Source organism: Gobio gobio (assembly GCF_949357685.1).
Source record: "Gobio gobio genome assembly, chromosome: 10".
Taxonomy (NCBI): domain Eukaryota; kingdom Metazoa; phylum Chordata; class Actinopteri; order Cypriniformes; family Gobionidae; genus Gobio; species Gobio gobio.
The window spans coordinates 41,044,353-41,063,125 of NC_137116.1; the positions used below are offsets into that span (position 1 = coordinate 41,044,353).

At 34.9% G+C, this 18,773-nt stretch overlaps 3 protein-coding genes across 4 annotated transcripts; 1 reads left to right on the plus strand and 2 right to left on the minus strand.

Moving 5' to 3' along the window:
* Positions 1-3,841: 3,841 nt before the first annotated feature.
* Positions 3,842-6,064, plus strand: prok1 (prokineticin 1; the record flags this gene model as incomplete). The annotated part of the gene is made up of 3 exons (XM_079827110.1): positions 3,842-3,913; positions 5,152-5,277; positions 5,945-6,064. The coding sequence occupies 3 exons, from the start codon at positions 3,842-3,844 to the stop codon at positions 6,062-6,064; spliced, it is 318 nt and encodes a 105-aa protein (XP_079683236.1).
* Positions 6,065-7,599: 1,535 nt separating this feature from the next.
* Positions 7,600-11,238, minus strand: LOC307132088 (uncharacterized protein). 2 transcript variants are annotated; one of them, XM_079826234.1, is made up of 6 exons: positions 11,153-11,238; positions 10,555-10,863; positions 10,245-10,347; positions 10,053-10,162; positions 9,944-9,978; positions 7,600-8,334 (listed from the first exon to the last, which is right to left on the minus strand). In XM_079826234.1, exons 1-6 carry the CDS (start codon positions 11,190-11,192, stop codon positions 8,161-8,163), a joined length of 771 nt encoding a protein of 256 aa, XP_079682360.1. In that variant the 5' UTR covers positions 11,193-11,238; the 3' UTR covers positions 7,600-8,160. The 2 variants fall into 2 exon arrangements, with proteins under 2 accessions (XP_079682360.1, XP_079682361.1); XM_079826235.1 differs by having other exon boundaries at positions 7,603-8,334; positions 10,053-10,074.
* A 1,416-nt stretch (positions 11,239-12,654) lies between these two features.
* LOC307133100 (uncharacterized protein) lies at positions 12,655-16,868 on the minus strand. The gene is made up of 8 exons (XM_079827889.1): positions 16,805-16,868; positions 16,202-16,510; positions 15,930-16,053; positions 15,431-15,537; positions 15,305-15,342; positions 15,098-15,181; positions 13,178-13,261; positions 12,655-12,869 (listed from the first exon to the last, which is right to left on the minus strand). Exons 1-8 carry the CDS (start codon positions 16,842-16,844, stop codon positions 12,804-12,806), a joined length of 852 nt encoding a protein of 283 aa, XP_079684015.1. The 5' UTR covers positions 16,845-16,868; the 3' UTR covers positions 12,655-12,803.
* Between the last annotated feature and the right edge of the window lie 1,905 nt (positions 16,869-18,773).

Consider the following 18,773-nt stretch of genomic DNA (forward strand, 5'->3'; position numbering starts at 1 on the left):
TGGCAAACTTACTAGTTAAAGCCAGTGCTTAGTGTTCGTTTTGGGTTAACGTTAGTTCTTGCGACAGATATTTGGCTATAATCGTTCTAAAAATACAAAAGTTAAAGTGCCATTCAGTAGCGATCATTATAGATCCGCAGTCTTTACTCTCGAGGACTGAACAGGTTCTGCTCGATCATCTTCACTCAAATGTTCTGGGTCTGATTCGAGCTCATATGGTTTTATTGACGCCGTTGTTTCTAATACTGAACAGCCTCCGGTAAGGGGCGTGACGTTTCCGACGTGCACTGCGGTTAGCGAATCACAACACACTGGGCCAGCTAACCAATCTGAGCCCACTGCGTATTTTTGAGGGACTGGCTTCATACAACCCGGAAAGCATCAGACCGTTTTACAAGGAGGGACAGAGCAGTGTAGAATAAAGGTCAAATATATGAAAAATAAGGCAATATTTTTTAAAACGAAGCATGAACACATGTTACAGTGCACCCCACAAACACAATCAAACCTTCAAAAGAATGTGTTTTACCACCCCTTTAATATAATATAATATAGGCCTAATATAAATATAATATAATAATATATAATATAATATAATATAATATAATATAATATAATATAATATAATATAATTAATATAATATAATATAATATAATATAATATAATATAATATAATATAATATAATATAATATAATATAATATAATATAATATAATATAATATAATATAATTAATATAATATAATATAATATAATATAATTAATATAATATAATTCACCTCTTTGTGGTTCAATGTTCACATTGCATGTATTATGAAGTTATGTTTAACAGCTTCCAAGCTCTTTTAGTCAACGTAGGATCTTCCCTGCTAGCAACGCTTGATGATTTCTGCCCAGTCTTGTGCAGTTAGAGCCAAGTTGGTCTGCTGACGGGGCAAAAAGTTGCAATGTAATTACGTGGCCCAGGCGTCAGTGGCATCCATCACTTTCACTGCAGCCAAGTAATGCACTGCTGACTAACCAATGGCATTTTCATGCTCTCGCTAAACGTAAATCAAATCCCAACAGATAGGAATGACATTTTCCAGTCGGCTATCCTTCACTCCAATTGCCGTCAAGTTGGATATTTTATTTAGCTATAATTTCAAGTAAGCTCATTGATTCTGTATAATTGCATTCCATCACGTATCTCCATCCCAGGGGCTTTGATGATCAGCAGTCCACACCCATATCCACATTTTCATTTGCTTCTGACTCCAAGTGCTGGACAAAGTGCAAGGCCAAATAAGAAGTCATAAATGTATTTCTTTAAATGTATTGTTCGCTAAAAGTATTGGTCAAAAGCACTATCAAAATATTTAAACATGGATGCAAGTGGCTTTTATGAATGGCAGGCGTTCTAATTCTGTGTAAAACTGCAGAGCTTTGTGTGAAGTTCTGCGGGCGCTGATTCAGTGCCGGCCTTCCAATGACTTCACAGCAGCAAAAGCTGGGTTACGAGACCAGATTGAACTTGACACGAGAAATTGAAGAGTCCTTACTTTTAAAGAGTCCCTTCATGAGAAATGTACTGTTTGTAGTGAGTAGGGCACATGTGTCCACGATGAGATGTAATTACTCTTGTTACTGCTGGGTCAAAGAAGTTTTCAGGCTTGAGAGGACATAATGTCGAATACGTTTAACCGTCTGTGCCTGACTGGAACATTTAAGACTTGTAAATAGGAAATTGTCAGTGAGTGACAGTGCATATTATGTCATGGAGTGACTGTAGGCTTAAACGTCTCAAATGAATTGACAAGTGCTTAATTTGTTGTGATTTACCTGCGAGCTGCTTCATATTGTCAGGAAGCAAAAATAAATGTTTCTCTCGACAACTCCTTGCGCGGATGACTCATTTCCTATGAACTTACTTGACTTGTTGGTTGCTCTGAAACTTGGCTGCAAGACTGACATTACTTTGGCGCTGTAAAGGGTGATGAATCCTAAAGATTCAAATGAGAAGGTGATAATTATGGCTCGTGGACTCCTGTAAAATGAACAAGTGTCGTGTGGAGAAGTGAAAAAGGGAATCGGCAAAAAAAATGAAATGACTTTAACAAGCTGTGCATGAAACAAGATGCATAGAGGATATTAGATGATGAAGATGTGAAAGATTCTTTCTCTTTGATAATGGAGTAAATCATTAAAAAAAACATATTTTCAAATTATTGTTACAGAATTTCAGACTCCTCACAGCACTTACATAATTAGAAATCCCCTCATATTTAAAATATAAAACAATATATAATCTAATATTCTTTTAAAAGTTTCATAATTTAATAAATAGCATGTACTGTAGATACTAAAAATGATACAAACTATTATACCTACAAAAATATGTCAATCAATCAATCAGTCAATCAATCAATCAATCAATCAATCAATCAATCAATCAACAAACAAACTAGAGGATTTACTGATATGGATTCACTGTAAACCCAAATGCTCAAAATAATTAATTGGTTTGAGTAGGAGAAACTTAAATTAAACAAATTAGTTCAGTCAAATGAAATTTTATGAGTATTTAGCACTTTCTTTTTCTTTTAAGTTCACAGAACTGATACCTTTTAAGTAAGCTGAACTGTTTCATTGTTTTGAGTTTTATGAAATTATTTATTTTCATTTAGACAAGCTTAAGTTTAACTGAAACTGGGCTGGTATTTCTATTTTAATCTCCCACTTAACGTTACTCTTGCAAAAAAAACAACAACCATAATATAACATTTAATTTTGTCATTTACTGTCCCTTTTGAGTGTCATGGCAAAGCATGCTGGGAAATAGATATCCCAGCCTAGATTCGGTTAAATTTAACTTTGTGTTCATAAAACACAAAACAATGAAACAATTCAGATTACCTAAAATGTGTCAGTTTTGGGAACTCTATAAAAATGTCAGTTTTGAGAACAAATGAAAAAGAAAGTTCTAAAAACGCATAAAAGTTCAACTATTTCAACTACTTGTTTGAACTATTTTATTTAATTTGAGTTGGCTCTACTCAAACCAATTCATTATTTTGAGTGTTACAGACTAATAAGATTAAGAAAAACAGATTTTAGTTCCTTTTAAGAAAATAAATAAAACACTAAATAAATAAAACAAAATATTGTTATTTTTATGAATTTCTCACTCATACCAGAATACACATGCTATACGTGAAAATAATGTGTATAATCTGTTTTCAAACCACATATCAACAGTGATTTTATTAATTCTGACTTTAATTGTATTAATGATATTGTGATGATAAATTATATTTGGTATAAAATGAGTTGACAAAATGAACACGTTAAGGGTACTTGAGCCTTATTGATGGGGCTTTTTGGGCCATCAGAGTTTGACAAACAATGCTGTTCTAAATTTAACTCAGCTGATTAATAACCACACAAATCCAATAAAAAATGTGCTAATGTAGCTGGTGTCATCAGGAAGGATTTGCCTGAAGTGAAACATCCAGCAAGGTCTCTTCTCCATCATCCGGTCCAGCGTCATACAGAAAGAGATGACGAAGTCCCTGCGGAGGTGTGGGTGGGGGGAAAAGAGGGGCGAGGGGATAAAGAGAAAGAGAGATGGAGAAAGAAAGAGAGAGACAGAGCCAGATCTTAGACCTTATTTCAGAAGTTACCAAAGACTCCACACTCTGAGACAGAAGGTGAAGAACAGCAGAGAAGTCAAATCATCTCCTCAGGGCCATACCAAATCCTCTGGGTGCACCGCAGGACAGAATAAAGATCAATAGGGAGAATTAGAAAGACTCAACGCTCTTAGTGTTTTGTGGGGTGCGTTTGTCCCGCTTCTGCTGCTATGAGCAGGGTGTTGATTCTGTCCGTGCTCCTGCTGTCCCTGAGCTGGTGCAGATGTGCCGTCATCACAGGGGTAAGTCTGACAAATAATCTCACTCCATTCACTCTTATTCATTTTTTGTGCATTATTTCATTTGATTTTTTATTTATCATTCATGTAATTATACATACTAATGAATAGTATTCAGTTGATTTCAATAACTAATAGTGAAACACTTTGCATTTCGCCAAAATGGACAATTTACAATAAGGTTTAATTTGTTAACATTAGTTATGAACTAATATTTCACTTCTACAACATTTATTAGTTATCAGCATTAATACATTTTCAAGATCAAATGTTGTATCTGTTAGTTAATGCGTTGTGAACTAATGTGAAGATTCATATTTTTTATTAACTAAAGGTTAATTAAAATATATTGCTAATTGAATGTTAATTTTAGTTAATGCATTAATGTTAACAAATGAGACCTTATTGTAAAGTGTTATATGGATAAAGTTTATTTATGATTTACCTTCATTGTGTTTGTTCAGGCTATAAAAGCAAACTTGCTTGTCAGTCAATGAGTCAGATTAATTTTACTGTATTAGAAGGACAATTTGTTCATTATCAGATTTTATTTTTCACATTTTCCTATATAGCCATATATTTCCATATTTGATCAGTGTTTCCCATTCTTTTTAGCTTTGTACAGTAATATCCTCAGTTACTATCATCAGTTTAACTTTAACCCTATCTTCTTGCATTTTCATTTAACGTAGAATAATAAATATTATACTATTGCAAGATAAAAAAAATGCGGCTGGGTGAAAACAGACTTACCAAGAAAGTGGCTTCCTCCTTGCTGAAATATCACAACATTCTAGAGAAATCGTAAGGGAAAAAAAAAAAATTCTGTGAGAAAGCCACTATTTCATGTTATTTTCTTTGTAAACAAAAAATATTGTTGGTTTAACTTAAAAAAGTAAGTTACTGGGTTGCCTTCAAATTTTGAGTTCATTGAAATAAAATGTTTTAGTTAATACAATGAAGGAGATTGGTTTAATAAATAGAATCTCAAATGTTATGTTATCTGAACCACATTGCTCATCTAAGTTGATTTGACAAAAGATAAAAAGTTGTGATAAGAAATCATGCAAATAATATTTCCCACTCTTGGAGAATTCAAAAATTCAAACACATAGAAGCTCAACAAGTCTGAAATATCACCCATGTAGAAATACATGTTAATCTTACAAGTAAGCAAAGCCAAATATGTATTGGGAATCAAGGACAAATGTGACTGATTGTGTGTTGTGTTTGTGTATCAGGCGTGTGACAGGGATGTGCAGTGTGGTGTGGGTCTGTGCTGTGCTGTGAGCCTGTGGCTCCGAGGCCTGCGTATGTGCACACCGCAGGGGCTGGAAGGAGACGAATGCCACCCGTACAGCCACAAGGTACATACACTCACACACATACTGCAGAGCCACGAGAGACCCCTCCGGAATATGGAAGCAGTGATTTGACTGGCTGACCTGAGGGAACCCAATGTTAACAGTTATAAGAAGAGAAAGATCAAAAAAGAGACAAGGAGAAATGGAGAGAAAGAGCAAAACAGAGAGATAGGCCAGTCAATAGATGGTCAAAGTGAAAAGAAACCCATTCGGATTCCAGAATGCAATCTCTTTTTAAACAGCTGATCTGATTGTGAAGTAAACATACTGCCAGAGATGACTGAGAAACGCTTTGAAAGAATCTGCTGATAAGTGTAACTGATATCGATCGAATGTCTCACAGATCAGGGCTGTTTATCACTCTGTCAGACTGTCTCACTGATACAGAGATACAGAAGCTTTGCTTTTCAGCTGAGGTTACGAGGTGAAGAAAAGCAGATTTGTGACTCAATGATGACTAATAAAACCGACAAGATCCTTAAAACCTAAGCCTATAGGGTTTTGTAATTTAATCTTGAACGCCTGCGTGGATTTAATTAGAATGGTGATGTCTTTACAGCAGTCAGGCTTTAAGAAATATCCACACAATTCTTTAATATGAATTTAGCAATTTATGTTTTTATAATCAATTCAGTAATAAAGTTATCTGTGTGCTTTGATTTTTATGCAGGTTCCTTTCCCCGGCAAGAGACAACACCATACTTGCCCCTGCCTGCCACATCTGGTCTGCACCACGTACAGTGACAACAGATATCGCTGCAGCAGCGACTTCAAAAACATAGACTTCTAACACTGGAAAGAGTGCAAGAAATGGAGGACGGGAATACTTGAAAGCAGGATAGCACAAGAAAATTAATAACAAGTGCCATAGCACCTTTCTGCACATTTTTGTTTTTCACTCCCATGCACTTTGCACTATACAAAAACGCTGTTATCCAGATTCCCCAGAAATGCAGACATACATTATTCCCAGTGGCACAAGGTCCATCTCAGAATCACTGGTTTACCTTGGCATCCACTACACTTGATAGTAAAAACAAAGTTAGTTTCATCACCAGACGTGCTTAGGAGGGAGTCATATTTCTGGATGAATTTATCTTCAATATGTTGTAAATATGTTGAAGGCTTAGTTATTGTAAATAAATAATAATCAGTCTGAATTGTCTTTGTGCTTTTCTCACTGTGTAAATGTGGGTGTGAATTACATGTCTTCCCCTTTAATCTTTCTGTTAACAAAGTACAGGGAAAAAATTATAATTAATATGTCTTTAAAACATAACAGTTTTGAACATAATATCAAAGCGCTCCTGACTTTCTCTGAAATTCATATCTAATGCTCAAAGTAAGATTAAATGGTATCATAGTTAAAGATTATAAGCAAACAACAGTGTTTCATCCCTAACAGGGAATGTTCACAGAACTTTGGCTAAAGTTCTCTCAAAGTTATAAACAAAATGCCTCCAGTAACGTTAATAAGCTGTTTGTTCAACAAACTTATCTGGTCTTTATTAATGTTCTCAAAATTTTAGCACAAAAACATTATTTATACATTGTTTATGGAATTTTTTTTCCCCCTGTAACGATTTAGTTGGAAGGTCTTCTAATCTTCTATTTAGAGATGTATGAATCAAAGATGACCGTTTGACCCTTCCTCTTTTTAAATTTCACTTCTTTTTAACAGTCTACATCTGTTCTGTATAACCAGTTCAATCTGAGTTTTCAGTTCATAGAATATAAAAAAACAAAATCTATCTATTCAAAGATGGTTCCTATGCTCTGCAGTGAAAGGAATTCTCTTCACTTCCGAGACCTTCCGGCAGATCAACATAGGTCAGCAAATTGCCTATGAAGACAAAGCAAGAAATGTCGATGTTGAATTTATTGGCATGATTTGTGGAAAGTGGATGTCCAGATTCATTTGAATGTCCTCGATTAAACCAGGGCCTCTGAATCGATTCAAGAAATCCTATTTCATACTAACATACAACGACACATACAACCTAAAGGCCAATTTATACTTCTGCGTCGAGTGCACGCAGAGGGTACGGCGTACCCTACGCATAGACGCGTTGGATACGCCGTACCCTACGCCGTACCCTGACGCGCACCTCTCCAAAAATGTAACAACGCGTCAATTCTACGCGGACCGCAAGCGCTGTGATTGGTCTGCCAGAACCCTTCCCTCAGGTCAATAAATAAATAAAAAATCTGCGATAGGAGTGTGTGTGTGTGTCCAGAAATTGGATGATAGTTCCTTACGTCTGCTATAACACAATATTTTGCAGTCCAGCGATTCTTTATGGTAGTAAATAAATACATAGATCCGCTGAGTATAGTTTATTTATTTTCTCATTAAAACCAAAGATGTTAATCAGTAATTGTATATCAAGAACAGGGACACATTAGGTTATATTAGATTACAAAACTCATCGCATATGTTTGTGTTGCCTTGCTCTGCAATACTTATCCTTTCAACAGAAGTGACTAAGACTCTTTTCTGGATTGTGCAAAAAGTGCAAACAAATTTGTTTTTATCGATTTCGACTTCTAACTAGAGTTTCATCATTGAAAGGTTCTCTATTCATCCAAAATAAAATGACTGCAATTATAATTACTGCATCAAAAATTGTCATCCTGTGTGTCAAACACCCAAACTCAGTCAAACACCCACATTCAACAATGAACAGTTAGAGAGTAACTCATTTTTAACTTCATATAGGGACACATTTTTTTACTATATAGATGTTTTCAGGCATTTATTATCATAATTTACATTTGATATTGTCATATCAAACAGTGTTGCATTAATAGTTTCTCATGATAAAAAACAGCCAAACACAACAACCAAAAAAATCTAAGCAATGAAACATCATTGATCACAATTTTTTATGCTGGTGCTCTCATAATTGTGGAGTATTCTACTCTTTCCTCTGTTGTGACTGTAAACCTTGAATAAGAATCAGTGTCTCCTGGACTGTGTATCGGCAAATTGGCATAAAGTTCAGATGGATCCTGGTGGGGCTTGAAGTCCACCATACAGTAGACGATGCTGTTCTGCTCCTGTGGAGAGATGTTGAGCAGAGTAGAAAGGGTTTGATTTCAGAAATCAGCTATCCATCTCTATATACACTATATTGCCAAAAGTATTGGGACACCCCTCCAAATCATTGAATTCAGTCACTTCCATGGCCACAGCACAGGTGTATTAAATCAAGTACATAGGCATGCAGAAGCTTTTACAAACATTTAATTATTCCACGGTCAACTGTTAGTGGTATCATAACAAAGTGGAAGCAATTGGGGACAACAGCTACTCGGCCACGTAAAATTACAGAGCGGGGTCAACACATGCTGAGGCGCACAGTGTGCAGAGGTCGCCAACTTTCTACAGAGTTAATAGCTACAGACCTCAAAACTTTATGTGGCCTTCAGATTAGCTCAAAAATAGTGCGGGGAGCTTCATGGAATGGGTTTCCATGGCCGAGCAGCTGCATCCAAGCCGTACATCACAAAGTGCAATGCAAAGCCTCTGATTCTGTGGTATAAAGTACTCCGCCACTGGACTCTAGAGCAGTGATGTGTTCCCTGAGTGACAAATCGCGCTTCTATGTCTGGCAATACAATGGACATGTCTGGGTTTGGCGGTTACCAGGAGAACGGTACTTGCCTGACTGCATTGTGCCAAGTGTAAAGTTTGGTGGAGGGGGGATTATGGTGTGGGTGGTTTTTCAGGGGTTGGGCTTGGTAACTTAGTTCCAGTGAAAGGAACTCTTAATGCTTCAGCATACCAAGACATTTTGGACAATTTCATGCCCCCAACTTTATGGGAACAGTTTGGGGATGGCCCCTTGCTGTTCCAACATGACTGTGCACAAAGCAAGGCCCATTAAGACATGGATGAGCGAGTTCGGTGTGGAGGAACTTGACTGGCCTGTACAGAGTCCTGACCTTAACCCGATAGGACACCTTTCGGATGAATTAGAGCGGAGACTCATCCAACATCAGTGCCTGACCTCACAAATGCGCTTCTAGAAAAATGGTCAAAAATTCCCATAAACACACTTCTAAACCTTGTTGAAAGCCTGCAAAGGGGGGGGGGGGGGGGCAACTCCATATTAAACCCTACGGATTAAGAATGCACTCTAAAAAATGCTGGGTTGAAAATGGACTAACCCAGCTATTGGGTTGTTTTAACCCAGCAATTGGGTTGTTTTAAGCAAACTTTTAACCCAACCGCTGGGTTAAAACGACCCATTCACTGGGTTAAAACAACCCAATTGCTGGGTTAAAACAACCCAATTGCTGTTTAGTCCATTTTCAACCCAACTTGGGTTGTTTTTAACCCAGCATTTTTTAGAGTGTGCGATGTCATTAAAGTTCATGTACATGTAAAGGCAGGCGTCCCAAAAACGTTGGCAATATAGTGTATCAAGCTGTTCCCTTTCACAGATGATGAAGCTGGTTATCTGAGATATTATGAATAATGAATGAAAAGATTAAGCTCTAAACAAGTTGTGGTTGAACTCAAGGGTCTCCAAATGTTGATTTTTTTTAAAGTGTCTCTATACACTTAAATGTCTTAATCTGCTGTTCAGCTATTTTGAAATGCCTTTGCTAAGGGACTAAATCCATGTTGCATCAATGGAAAATATATGTACAAACACCTTACCATGGTGGAGTCAGAACCACAAGTTCCACTTTTTTCTGTGGGTGGAAAAAAATATGTTTAACCAAATAAATCCTTAGATAATTGAAAATAATCATTGTCCAGCACCTACCTGTGGATTTTTTCTTCCTGGTCTTTAGACGACACACAAGCAGTGTCAATGAGAAGACAGCCAACACAAGAACACTTAAAACAGCAGCTAGCGTGTATAGTCTCCAGCCGCTGCTTAATGTTGTGTGTTACATAGATCAATGACTGTTAAGAACTGGAATTGTAAGGGGATAATATTTGATACAAAATTTACCTGAGTTTCTTTGTGTCTTTCTCAGAAGCAATGGGTGTAGCGGGAGAAGAAGAGGTTTTTGGTGAGAGAGGAGCTGTGTTTACTCCACTGAGGTCTTTTAAGTCTATTTGTGAAAAAAAAAAGAAAAGAAAAAAATGTAATATACATTTTTATTGTAAAATTTATATTTATTTACAAACTATTAATAATTAAAGAAATGCAACCTCCAAATGAGTATAACCAACACATAGCCGAAAGATATCATTATACAAAAATTATTATCCACCTTTAACCAATGTATGCAAAAACTTCAATAAAAAGAAAGTCTTACCAGAAACGGTAACTTTAACTCTTTCAAAGCTGTCAGGGAACAATTTGACACCACACATGTATATGCCAGCATCCATTACACTCAGGTCTGTAATTATTACTTCAAATTCTCCATAATAATTATTGATGAATATTCTTCCTCGATACCGGGAAGTAAATTGTCCTCCATTATTCACAAAGTTGGAGCACACTGACAGATACAATTTACAGCAAACTACTTCAAAACTATTATAATATGGGTTAAAGGAGTATCTTAAAACAATTTGCCCTGATGAATAAATCAAAAGGAGTCCTTCGGTTGGATTCATTCCTGAAAAACATTTACTAAACATTAATTTTCTCATTTTAAAATTGAGATTATACACATAATCCCATCTTTTATTGATGCTTGAAATATTGTATTTTATTCTTGAAAGGATTAAAATAGATTCAAGTAGTAATAAAAGAATACCAGAAAAAACAATCCATATTTTTTTTTTACATTAATCTAAAATAGATTTAAAATTATGCTATTCAATTTAAATAGGCAATTATAATCCTAGTGATGCCTACGCGCCATAATCTTTTAAAAAGAGCAGAAAAAACAGAACCATTCTCACCGTTCTTCAAGAGCACAAGAAGAAAGAAAACCAGCTTCATTTTCCTCTAATAGTTCAAATGTTCTCTAAAAAGCTGGACTGACTTTGGCGATCTTTATGTTCTTCTGTCAAATTGAGGAACAGGCTATAATCTAAATATAAGACATGATGAACGACAGAAAAAGGAAGTGTGGCCTTGTTTCTGTGTCAAAATGTTGTTCTTAAAATATGTTAATACAGTAATGAAAACCAGATATTTCTTTCTAAACAGTGCTAACTGAATATTCTGATTTCAATACAATGTTTCGCCATCTGTGGCATGTTTTTGAACACATCATAACATGTTGTTTGTGGCTCTCTCAGTAGCATATGAGTAACCATATAATGCTTAAAAATTTCATGTTAAATTAACAACCATACCTGCACAAAATTATACCCAATTTTATCAAGTCAATATATTTTGTACTACCCACCATTAAAGGATTCGTTCACTTCAAAATGAAAATGTCCTGATAATTCACTCACCCCCATGCCATCCAAGATGTTCATGTCTTTCTTTCTTCAGTGGAAAAGAAATTAAGTTTTTTGAGGAAAACATTCCAGGATTTTCAAAATCAATGCAGTTTCAAAGGGCTTCGAAGGGCTTCAGAGGCTCTGCATGATCCCAGCTGAGGAATAGGGTCTTATCTAGCCAAACCATCTGTCATTTTCTAAATAAAATAAAAAATGTATATACTTTTTTTACCTAAATTGCTTATCTTGCGCTGCTCTGCGACATACCAAAGATTGCACAATCACGTTGGAAAGGTCACGCTAGACTTAGGCAGAAGTAGCTACCACCCCCATGGTTACAAAGTGCTCATAATGCGTCACCGTACTAACATCCTTTAGCAAAAGATAGGTAAAACAACGATGTTGGACGATTTTGAATTTGGAGATGAAGTTTTTTTTGTAAAGGGCGTTTGTATTCTTTGTACGTTCGCTTGGGTATAATGTTACATTTTTTTATTGAAAATTATTGATGGTTTTGCTAGATAAGGCCCTTTTCCTCAGCTGGGATCGCGCAGAGCCTTTGAAGCCCTTTGCATTGATTTGGACCTTCAACATTTTGGTTGCCATTGGAGAAAAATCCTGGAAACTTTATTTATTTTTGACTGAAGAAAGGAAGACATTTCTCAAGTACATTTCCAGGAAATTTTCATTTTAAAGTGAACTGATCCTTTAAGTTTGCTGGATATCAATAGAATAAAATAAGTGTGATTAATCCTTTGATTTACAACCAACATTTAGACTGAAATGGTAATGTCAAATTTAGTAAATTACTTCCTTATTTTATACTTTTTATTCTCACTATTTAGCTAGTATCTCTGAACCTTTTGCAGACCCCATTGCAACCACTTGCAGTCCATTTGGAGGGTGCCTGGATTTACATCTCTGGTCTCCAAGTGTTGTTTTCATCCCTCAATCATCTTTCTTGCATTTGAGAACATTCTAGAATTTAAAATACTGTTGACTAAACATTTAAATGAACACAACTTTATTGGTTAAATGGTTAAAGGTCATACTAGTTTGGCGATTATGATGACATAATGTCTCTATCCATCAAGAAATTGACACAGAAATGACTAAAACATGCTTGTTCGTGTGTGTGTGTGTGTGCTTTGCTTGAAGTTCAACCTGCTGTTTCAGCAGAGTCATCATTTTCATATTCATCGTTAGTGATTTGTCCATGATTCATCTGAGAAGAGAATCACAATCAGAATTTATATTGATGAAGTAGTAACATACTGCTGTTACAGAACATTTGAAGCTATTACAAGCTTCCAAGGCATGTTTTAAACAGGAAAATGTCCTATAATTGGTTTTTAATCCTAAACTAAATTCTTTTTACAGTGTAGAGTGTGTTTGACAAAAGAAATAGACAAAACAGTACTATGAGCTACACAACTTACATCTACTTTTCCTGCAGAATTATTAAGGAAAACATTTATTGGGGATTCAGATTTTTCGGTTATGGATATATTGTGTTAAAGAGCACATGCTAACCTGAATTTTGTTGCCTTGATATTCCATAACAAGATGTTGTGGGATTAAATGTTGAACTCCATCCTGAGAACTGACATACTGAACCTGGGAAATGGAAGACCGAAAAAAGATATTAGACTGTGATTAGATTATGAGTCTTGAAAATATTTATTTGAACCTTTTTTTTTTTGTGCTGGGTAGATTATTTACAAATTGTAGTCAGTTACTGATTCCAAATTAGATGACAAAAATTGTAGTTAGTAACGCAATCCATTACATTACACATTTAAAGTAATCTAATCTGACTATTTTTTAACTACTTTTAGATTACTTTTGACCGAACTCATTTATCACAATCATTTGATTTGAATAGGATAATATTGTACCATATTGCCATTAAAAATACAAAGAGAAAGTAAAATATTCCATTCACTGAGATCAACAACATTAAAGGGGTGATGAACTGAGAAATCAACTTTCCCTTGAGCTTTTGATAAAAGGTCATGGTACTATAAGAATATCCTGTAAGTTTCAGACCTGAAAACTTCCTTGTTAGTCAAAGAAAAGCTTTTATTGACACCAGGCCCAGAAAACGAGAGCTCAGACCTAGACGCCGCCTCTACAGATAAATATGCTTCTGTAGCCCCGCCCACCGACTCGTGAGCTAAGGATCGTCCCTGCATAATGTGAGTAGGCTAAAACATGTTTTTTATGTGTTAGTTTTGCATAACATTACAGATCGTTTGAAATCTATTGATTACATACCTTAGCACGCTGTCACAGGGTGGAGAAGGTGTTATTGAATTGGTTCACATTCCTGATCGTCTTGTAACGTTTTGGGCGCGAGTGTGTGTGTGTGTGTCTGCGCGACGCGAGTGTGTGAGTGTGTGTGTGTGTGTGTGTGATAGATTTAATCATTGTGTTTGTTTGATATTTTGCGAGTCCTCTGAGCAGTGCGGCACGCCCATCAAATCCCAGTGTTTTTCTGAGAGCCTCAAAACCAAGGCAGAAAATAGCCTATTAGCCTACTTATTCATTATGATGTTTTTGAATGTAAAAACCACACAAACGTCATAAGTTGACCTCAGACAACAGTATAAAAAAAGCCAGTTCATGACACCTTTAATATTTAACATGCATTGAATATAACATTAGGTCAGGGTTTCCCAGACTGGGTTTGTGAGTTTAATGAAAAGCTATTAAGTAATTAAATCATAAAAACTTAAAATTAAAATAGATAATTTAAAAAATTTTAACTAAAAAAGAATTAATTTGTTGCATGTCATGTGACCATTAACCAAAATCAGAGAACTGTGAACTTAATTTTATTATTTATTATTATTATTGACTTCATTTTATTAATGACCCAACTTATTAATTTAAAATCTCAAGAGGTACTTTCAAGTAAATATATTAGTTCAAAAAGTTGGGGAATTCCTGCATTGCTTGTAATAGGAAATGATGTGAAATTGAACATTTTAATGTGTTTGAAAGATTATTGGAGTGATAATTTCAATAAATATTTTATATTTTCTTTAGGAGCTGGATAGATATGTAATGTTGGAATGTTGAGAAGACACATGATTTCTGTAAATCCAGTGATCAAACGCTGTGTGGTTTTCAGTTTTCAGTCACATAACTAGTGGCTGCTCTGTGTGTACGATTCCACAAACCTGCAAGACTTTCTGAATGTATAGGCTTTTTAAGACAGAACATTTTAAAATATACAAAAGTAGTTGTAGGGAGAATAAATTAATTATGAATAATTTACTGCCATTGTGAGAATAACATCATGTAATAATAAAAAAGTACCTATTGATTATGAGTATATTAAAATGTTATATAATCGAATTACAAGTACTTGTCAGATCATGTCAGATTACCTACCCAGTACTGCCTATTTTTATAGTGATTATTGTGAAACTGTGGCAGAAGTTGTACCGAAGTGATTTCATTGTGTCTGCTCTTTAAGTACTCTAGCATCTGTCCATCTGCAGGGTTGTTCTGCAGAATATATGTCACTTCCTGTGAAGCAAAGTGAATCACATCATATTTATAGGACATTTGTTTTAAGGTGTTATATAAATATAAATACCCCCACTAGTGCCAACCACTTGATGGATGAGAAAAGATGCACAAACTGCTTACCAAACTGGTGTCGAGAGAACTGCAAGTTCCATATTTATCTGAGTGTACAAAGAAAACCATATGGGTTATGTTCAGCCATTATATTTAAAAATACTCAAAATTGCTGATCATTTCAGCTCCACCAACCTGTGTATTGTTTCTTCCGGTTCTTTAGAAGGAACACAAGCAGAGTCGCTGAGATGGCAGCAAACACCATAAGACTGAAAACAGCAACTAGCGTGAAGGATGTTCTCCTGTCGAGCATGTTGTGCTTGTCATGTTAATGTTAAAGGTATAACTCATTCAATAATTAAAAATTTTGTCATCATTTACTCTCCCTCTTGTGGTTCCAATCTGTATGACTTTTTCATCTGTGGAATACAAAAGATATTTTGAAAAATGGGTCCATAAAATTTTTGGTCCTAATGAAAGTCAGGGTCCAATGTTGTTTGGACCTCAGAATTCTTCAAAACATCTCCGTTTGAGTTTCGAAGTCATGGAACAACATGAGGTTGATAAAATGATTACAGAATTTTTTTATGAGGGGCTGGAGTGAACTGTCACTTTAAGAATTAGAATATTTAGACTATAGTCTATGTGACTATAGTGTATATATAGTCTATATAGTCTATGTGACAAAATGTACCTAAGTTTCTCTGTGTCGTTCTCAGAAACAATGACTGTAGGGAAAGACGACATCCAGACTTCTGGCTTGATGGTTGGTTTTGGCGAGAGAGGAGCTGTGTTTACTCCACTGAGGTCTTTTAAGTCTTATTGTGGAAAATATAATTAATTAAAAATGTATAAGAATACAACCTTCAAATTAGTATAACCAATACATAGCACATACTAGTCTGAAAGGCATTAGAAAGACAATGACTGCAAAGGCTTTAATATAGAAATGGTTCCAAGTCTTACCAGAAACTGTAACTTTAACTCTTTCAAAGCTGTCAGGGAACAAATTGACACCACACATGTATATGCCAGCATCCATTACACTCAGGTCTGTAATTATTACTTCAAATTCTCCATTATAATTATTGATGAATATTCTTCCTCGATACAGGGAAGTAACTTGTCCTCCATTATTCACAAAGTTGGAGCACACTGACAGATCAAACTTACAGCAAACTACTTCAAAACTATTAAAATATGGGTTAAAGGAGTATCTTAAAACAATTTGCCCTGATGAATAAATCAAAAGGAGTCCTTCGGTTGGATTCATTCCTGAAAAACATTTACTAAACATTAATTTTTTCTCATTTTAAAATCGAGAATATACACATAATCCCATCTTTTATTGATGCTTGAAATATTGTATTTTATTCTTGAAAGGATTAAAATAGATTCAAGTAGTAATAAAAGAATACCAGAAAAAACAATCCATATTTTTTTTTTTTACATTAATCTAAAATAGATTTAAAATTATGCTATTAAATTTAAATAGGCAATTATAATCCTAGTGATGCCTACGCGCCATAATCTTTTAAAAAGAGCAGAAAAAACAGGAACCATTCTCACCGTTCTTCAAGAGCACAAGAAGAAAGAAAACCAGCTTCATTTTCCTCTAGTTCAAATGTTCTCTAAAAAGCTGGACTGACTTTGGCGAGCTTTATGTTCTTCTGTCAAATTGAGGAAGAAACTAATTTAAATATAAGACATGATGAACGACAGAAAAAGGAAGTGTGGCCTTGTTTCTGTGTCAAAATGTTGTTCTTAAAATATGTTAATCCAGTAATGAAAACCAGATATTTCTTTCTAAACAGTGCTAACTGAATATTCTGATTTCAATACAATATTTTACCATCTGTGGCATGTTTTTGAACACATCATAACATGCTTTTCATGGCTCTCTCTGTACCACATGAGAAACCACATAATGCTTAAACATTACGTTATATTAACAACCATACCTGCACAAAATGATATCCAGTATATTTTGTACTACCCACCATTAAAGGATTAGTTCACTTCAAAATGAAAATGTCCTGATAATTTACTCACCCCCATACCATCCAAGATGTTCATGTCTTTCTTTCTTCAGTGGAAAAGAAATTACATTTTTTGAGGAAAACATTTTAAGATGTTGAAGGTCGAAATCAATGCAGTTTCAAAAAGGCTTCGAAGGTCTTCAGAGGCTCTGCACGATCCCAGCTGAGGAATAGGGTCTCATCTAGCCAAACCATCGGTCTGAAAAGATAATCAGAGTTATTCACTACACATAATGTTATGCCTGATCGGTGTGTGTGTATATATATATATATATATTCATTGCAAATCAATGATAACTGAGATATGGACAAATAAATGTTCCCCAAATGCCTGTTGTGTCCTATGTTGTGTCAAATTTGACATTTACATTAACATGAAAAAATCAGAAGACAGAAGGCATGAAGTAGATTGTTACAACAGGTTTTTCCAACAAGTTTTGGTCATAATGATGATTTACAGGCCCAAGAAATTTTCATATTAAATATGATAGTAGGCTAATATATTCATAAATAGGCATTATGCTTGTTGTTCAGCAGAATTTAACAAAGAATGTTTAGTTTAAGTTATGTCATTAAAGTTTAAAAAATTTGGCTAAAATGTTGTAACACGTATTGCCAAACAAGCTTTCTTTTTTCAATGAATTTATACCCCCAAACTGGCAACGTATCCTGGGGGATACCAACATTTACAGACAGATTATGAAAAATGTACAATTCATAAAATTTCAACATAAACGTAATAAACTAATGCTTTACAACAACTTTTTAAACATGTAAGTCCCCTTCAAATGTTGTAAATATGTGAAATATATATTTACTTTTATCTGAAGGTGAGTAGATTTGCTGCTACAGGTGGTCATGTTGTTTTTAAATGTTACCTGTGAGCTAAACAAATAACGTATGAAGAAAGTCACCAGATCTAAATATTAGCAAAGAACAACCTTTCATCATGAAACCAAGAAATGCGGCAATTATAGAGTTAAATACAAAGAATCCAAAGATTGAACACTATAATCTTCTAAAATAAACAGAAAAAACTAGAACCATTCTTCAAGAGGACAAGAAGAAAGAAAATCAGTTTCATTTCCGGTCCCTTTTATATTTCCCTCTGATCTAGATGTTTTCTAAAAAGCTGGACTGGCTCTTTTGAACGTTTCATGTTTGTCTCCTATCAAATTGAGGAACAGACTATAAATAAAGAACAAGGCCATAATAAAACAACTGACAGGAAAAAAAATTGCCTTGTTTCAGTCAAATGATGTTTAAATTGTGTAATCAAGCCTGTCACCCATTAACAAAAAGCTGATATTTTGGTACTTGTAAAACTCATCTACAGAAGTTTTACCAACGGTGTTAACTTTACATTCAGGGTTAATTTAAGACTTACTCATATCTGTGGAAATCACGTTGACACTCCATAAAAATTGCATTTACCGTAATGAACATTCAATGGAAACTTGAACATTACACATTTTAGTTTGTCAATCATATCTCTGCAG

What these genes read in the sequence shown, in the direction of transcription:
- LOC307132088 (XM_079826234.1), bottom strand. Translation starts at nt 11,192, where the DNA reads ATGAAGCTGGTTTTCTTTCTTCTTGTGCTCTTGAAGAACG. An exon ending in TCTTGTGCTCTTGAAGAACG is followed by an intron (nt 10,864 to 11,152) that starts GTGAGAATGGTT and finishes AATGTTTTTCAG; the next exon opens with GAATGAATCCAACCGAAGGA. An exon ending in GTGGTTCTGACTCCACCATG is followed by an intron (nt 8,335 to 9,943) that starts GTAAGGTGTTTG and finishes ATCTCTCCACAG; the next exon opens with GAGCAGAACAGCATCGTCTA.
- LOC307133100 (XM_079827889.1), bottom strand. Translation starts at nt 16,844, where the DNA reads ATGAAGCTGGTTTTCTTTCTTCTTGTGCTCTTGAAGAACG. An exon ending in TCTTGTGCTCTTGAAGAACG is followed by an intron (nt 16,511 to 16,804) that starts GTGAGAATGGTT and finishes AATGTTTTTCAG; the next exon opens with GAATGAATCCAACCGAAGGA. An exon ending in CCGGAAGAAACAATACACAG is followed by an intron (nt 15,343 to 15,430) that starts GTTGGTGGAGCT and finishes TTGTACACTCAG; the next exon opens with ATAAATATGGAACTTGCAGT.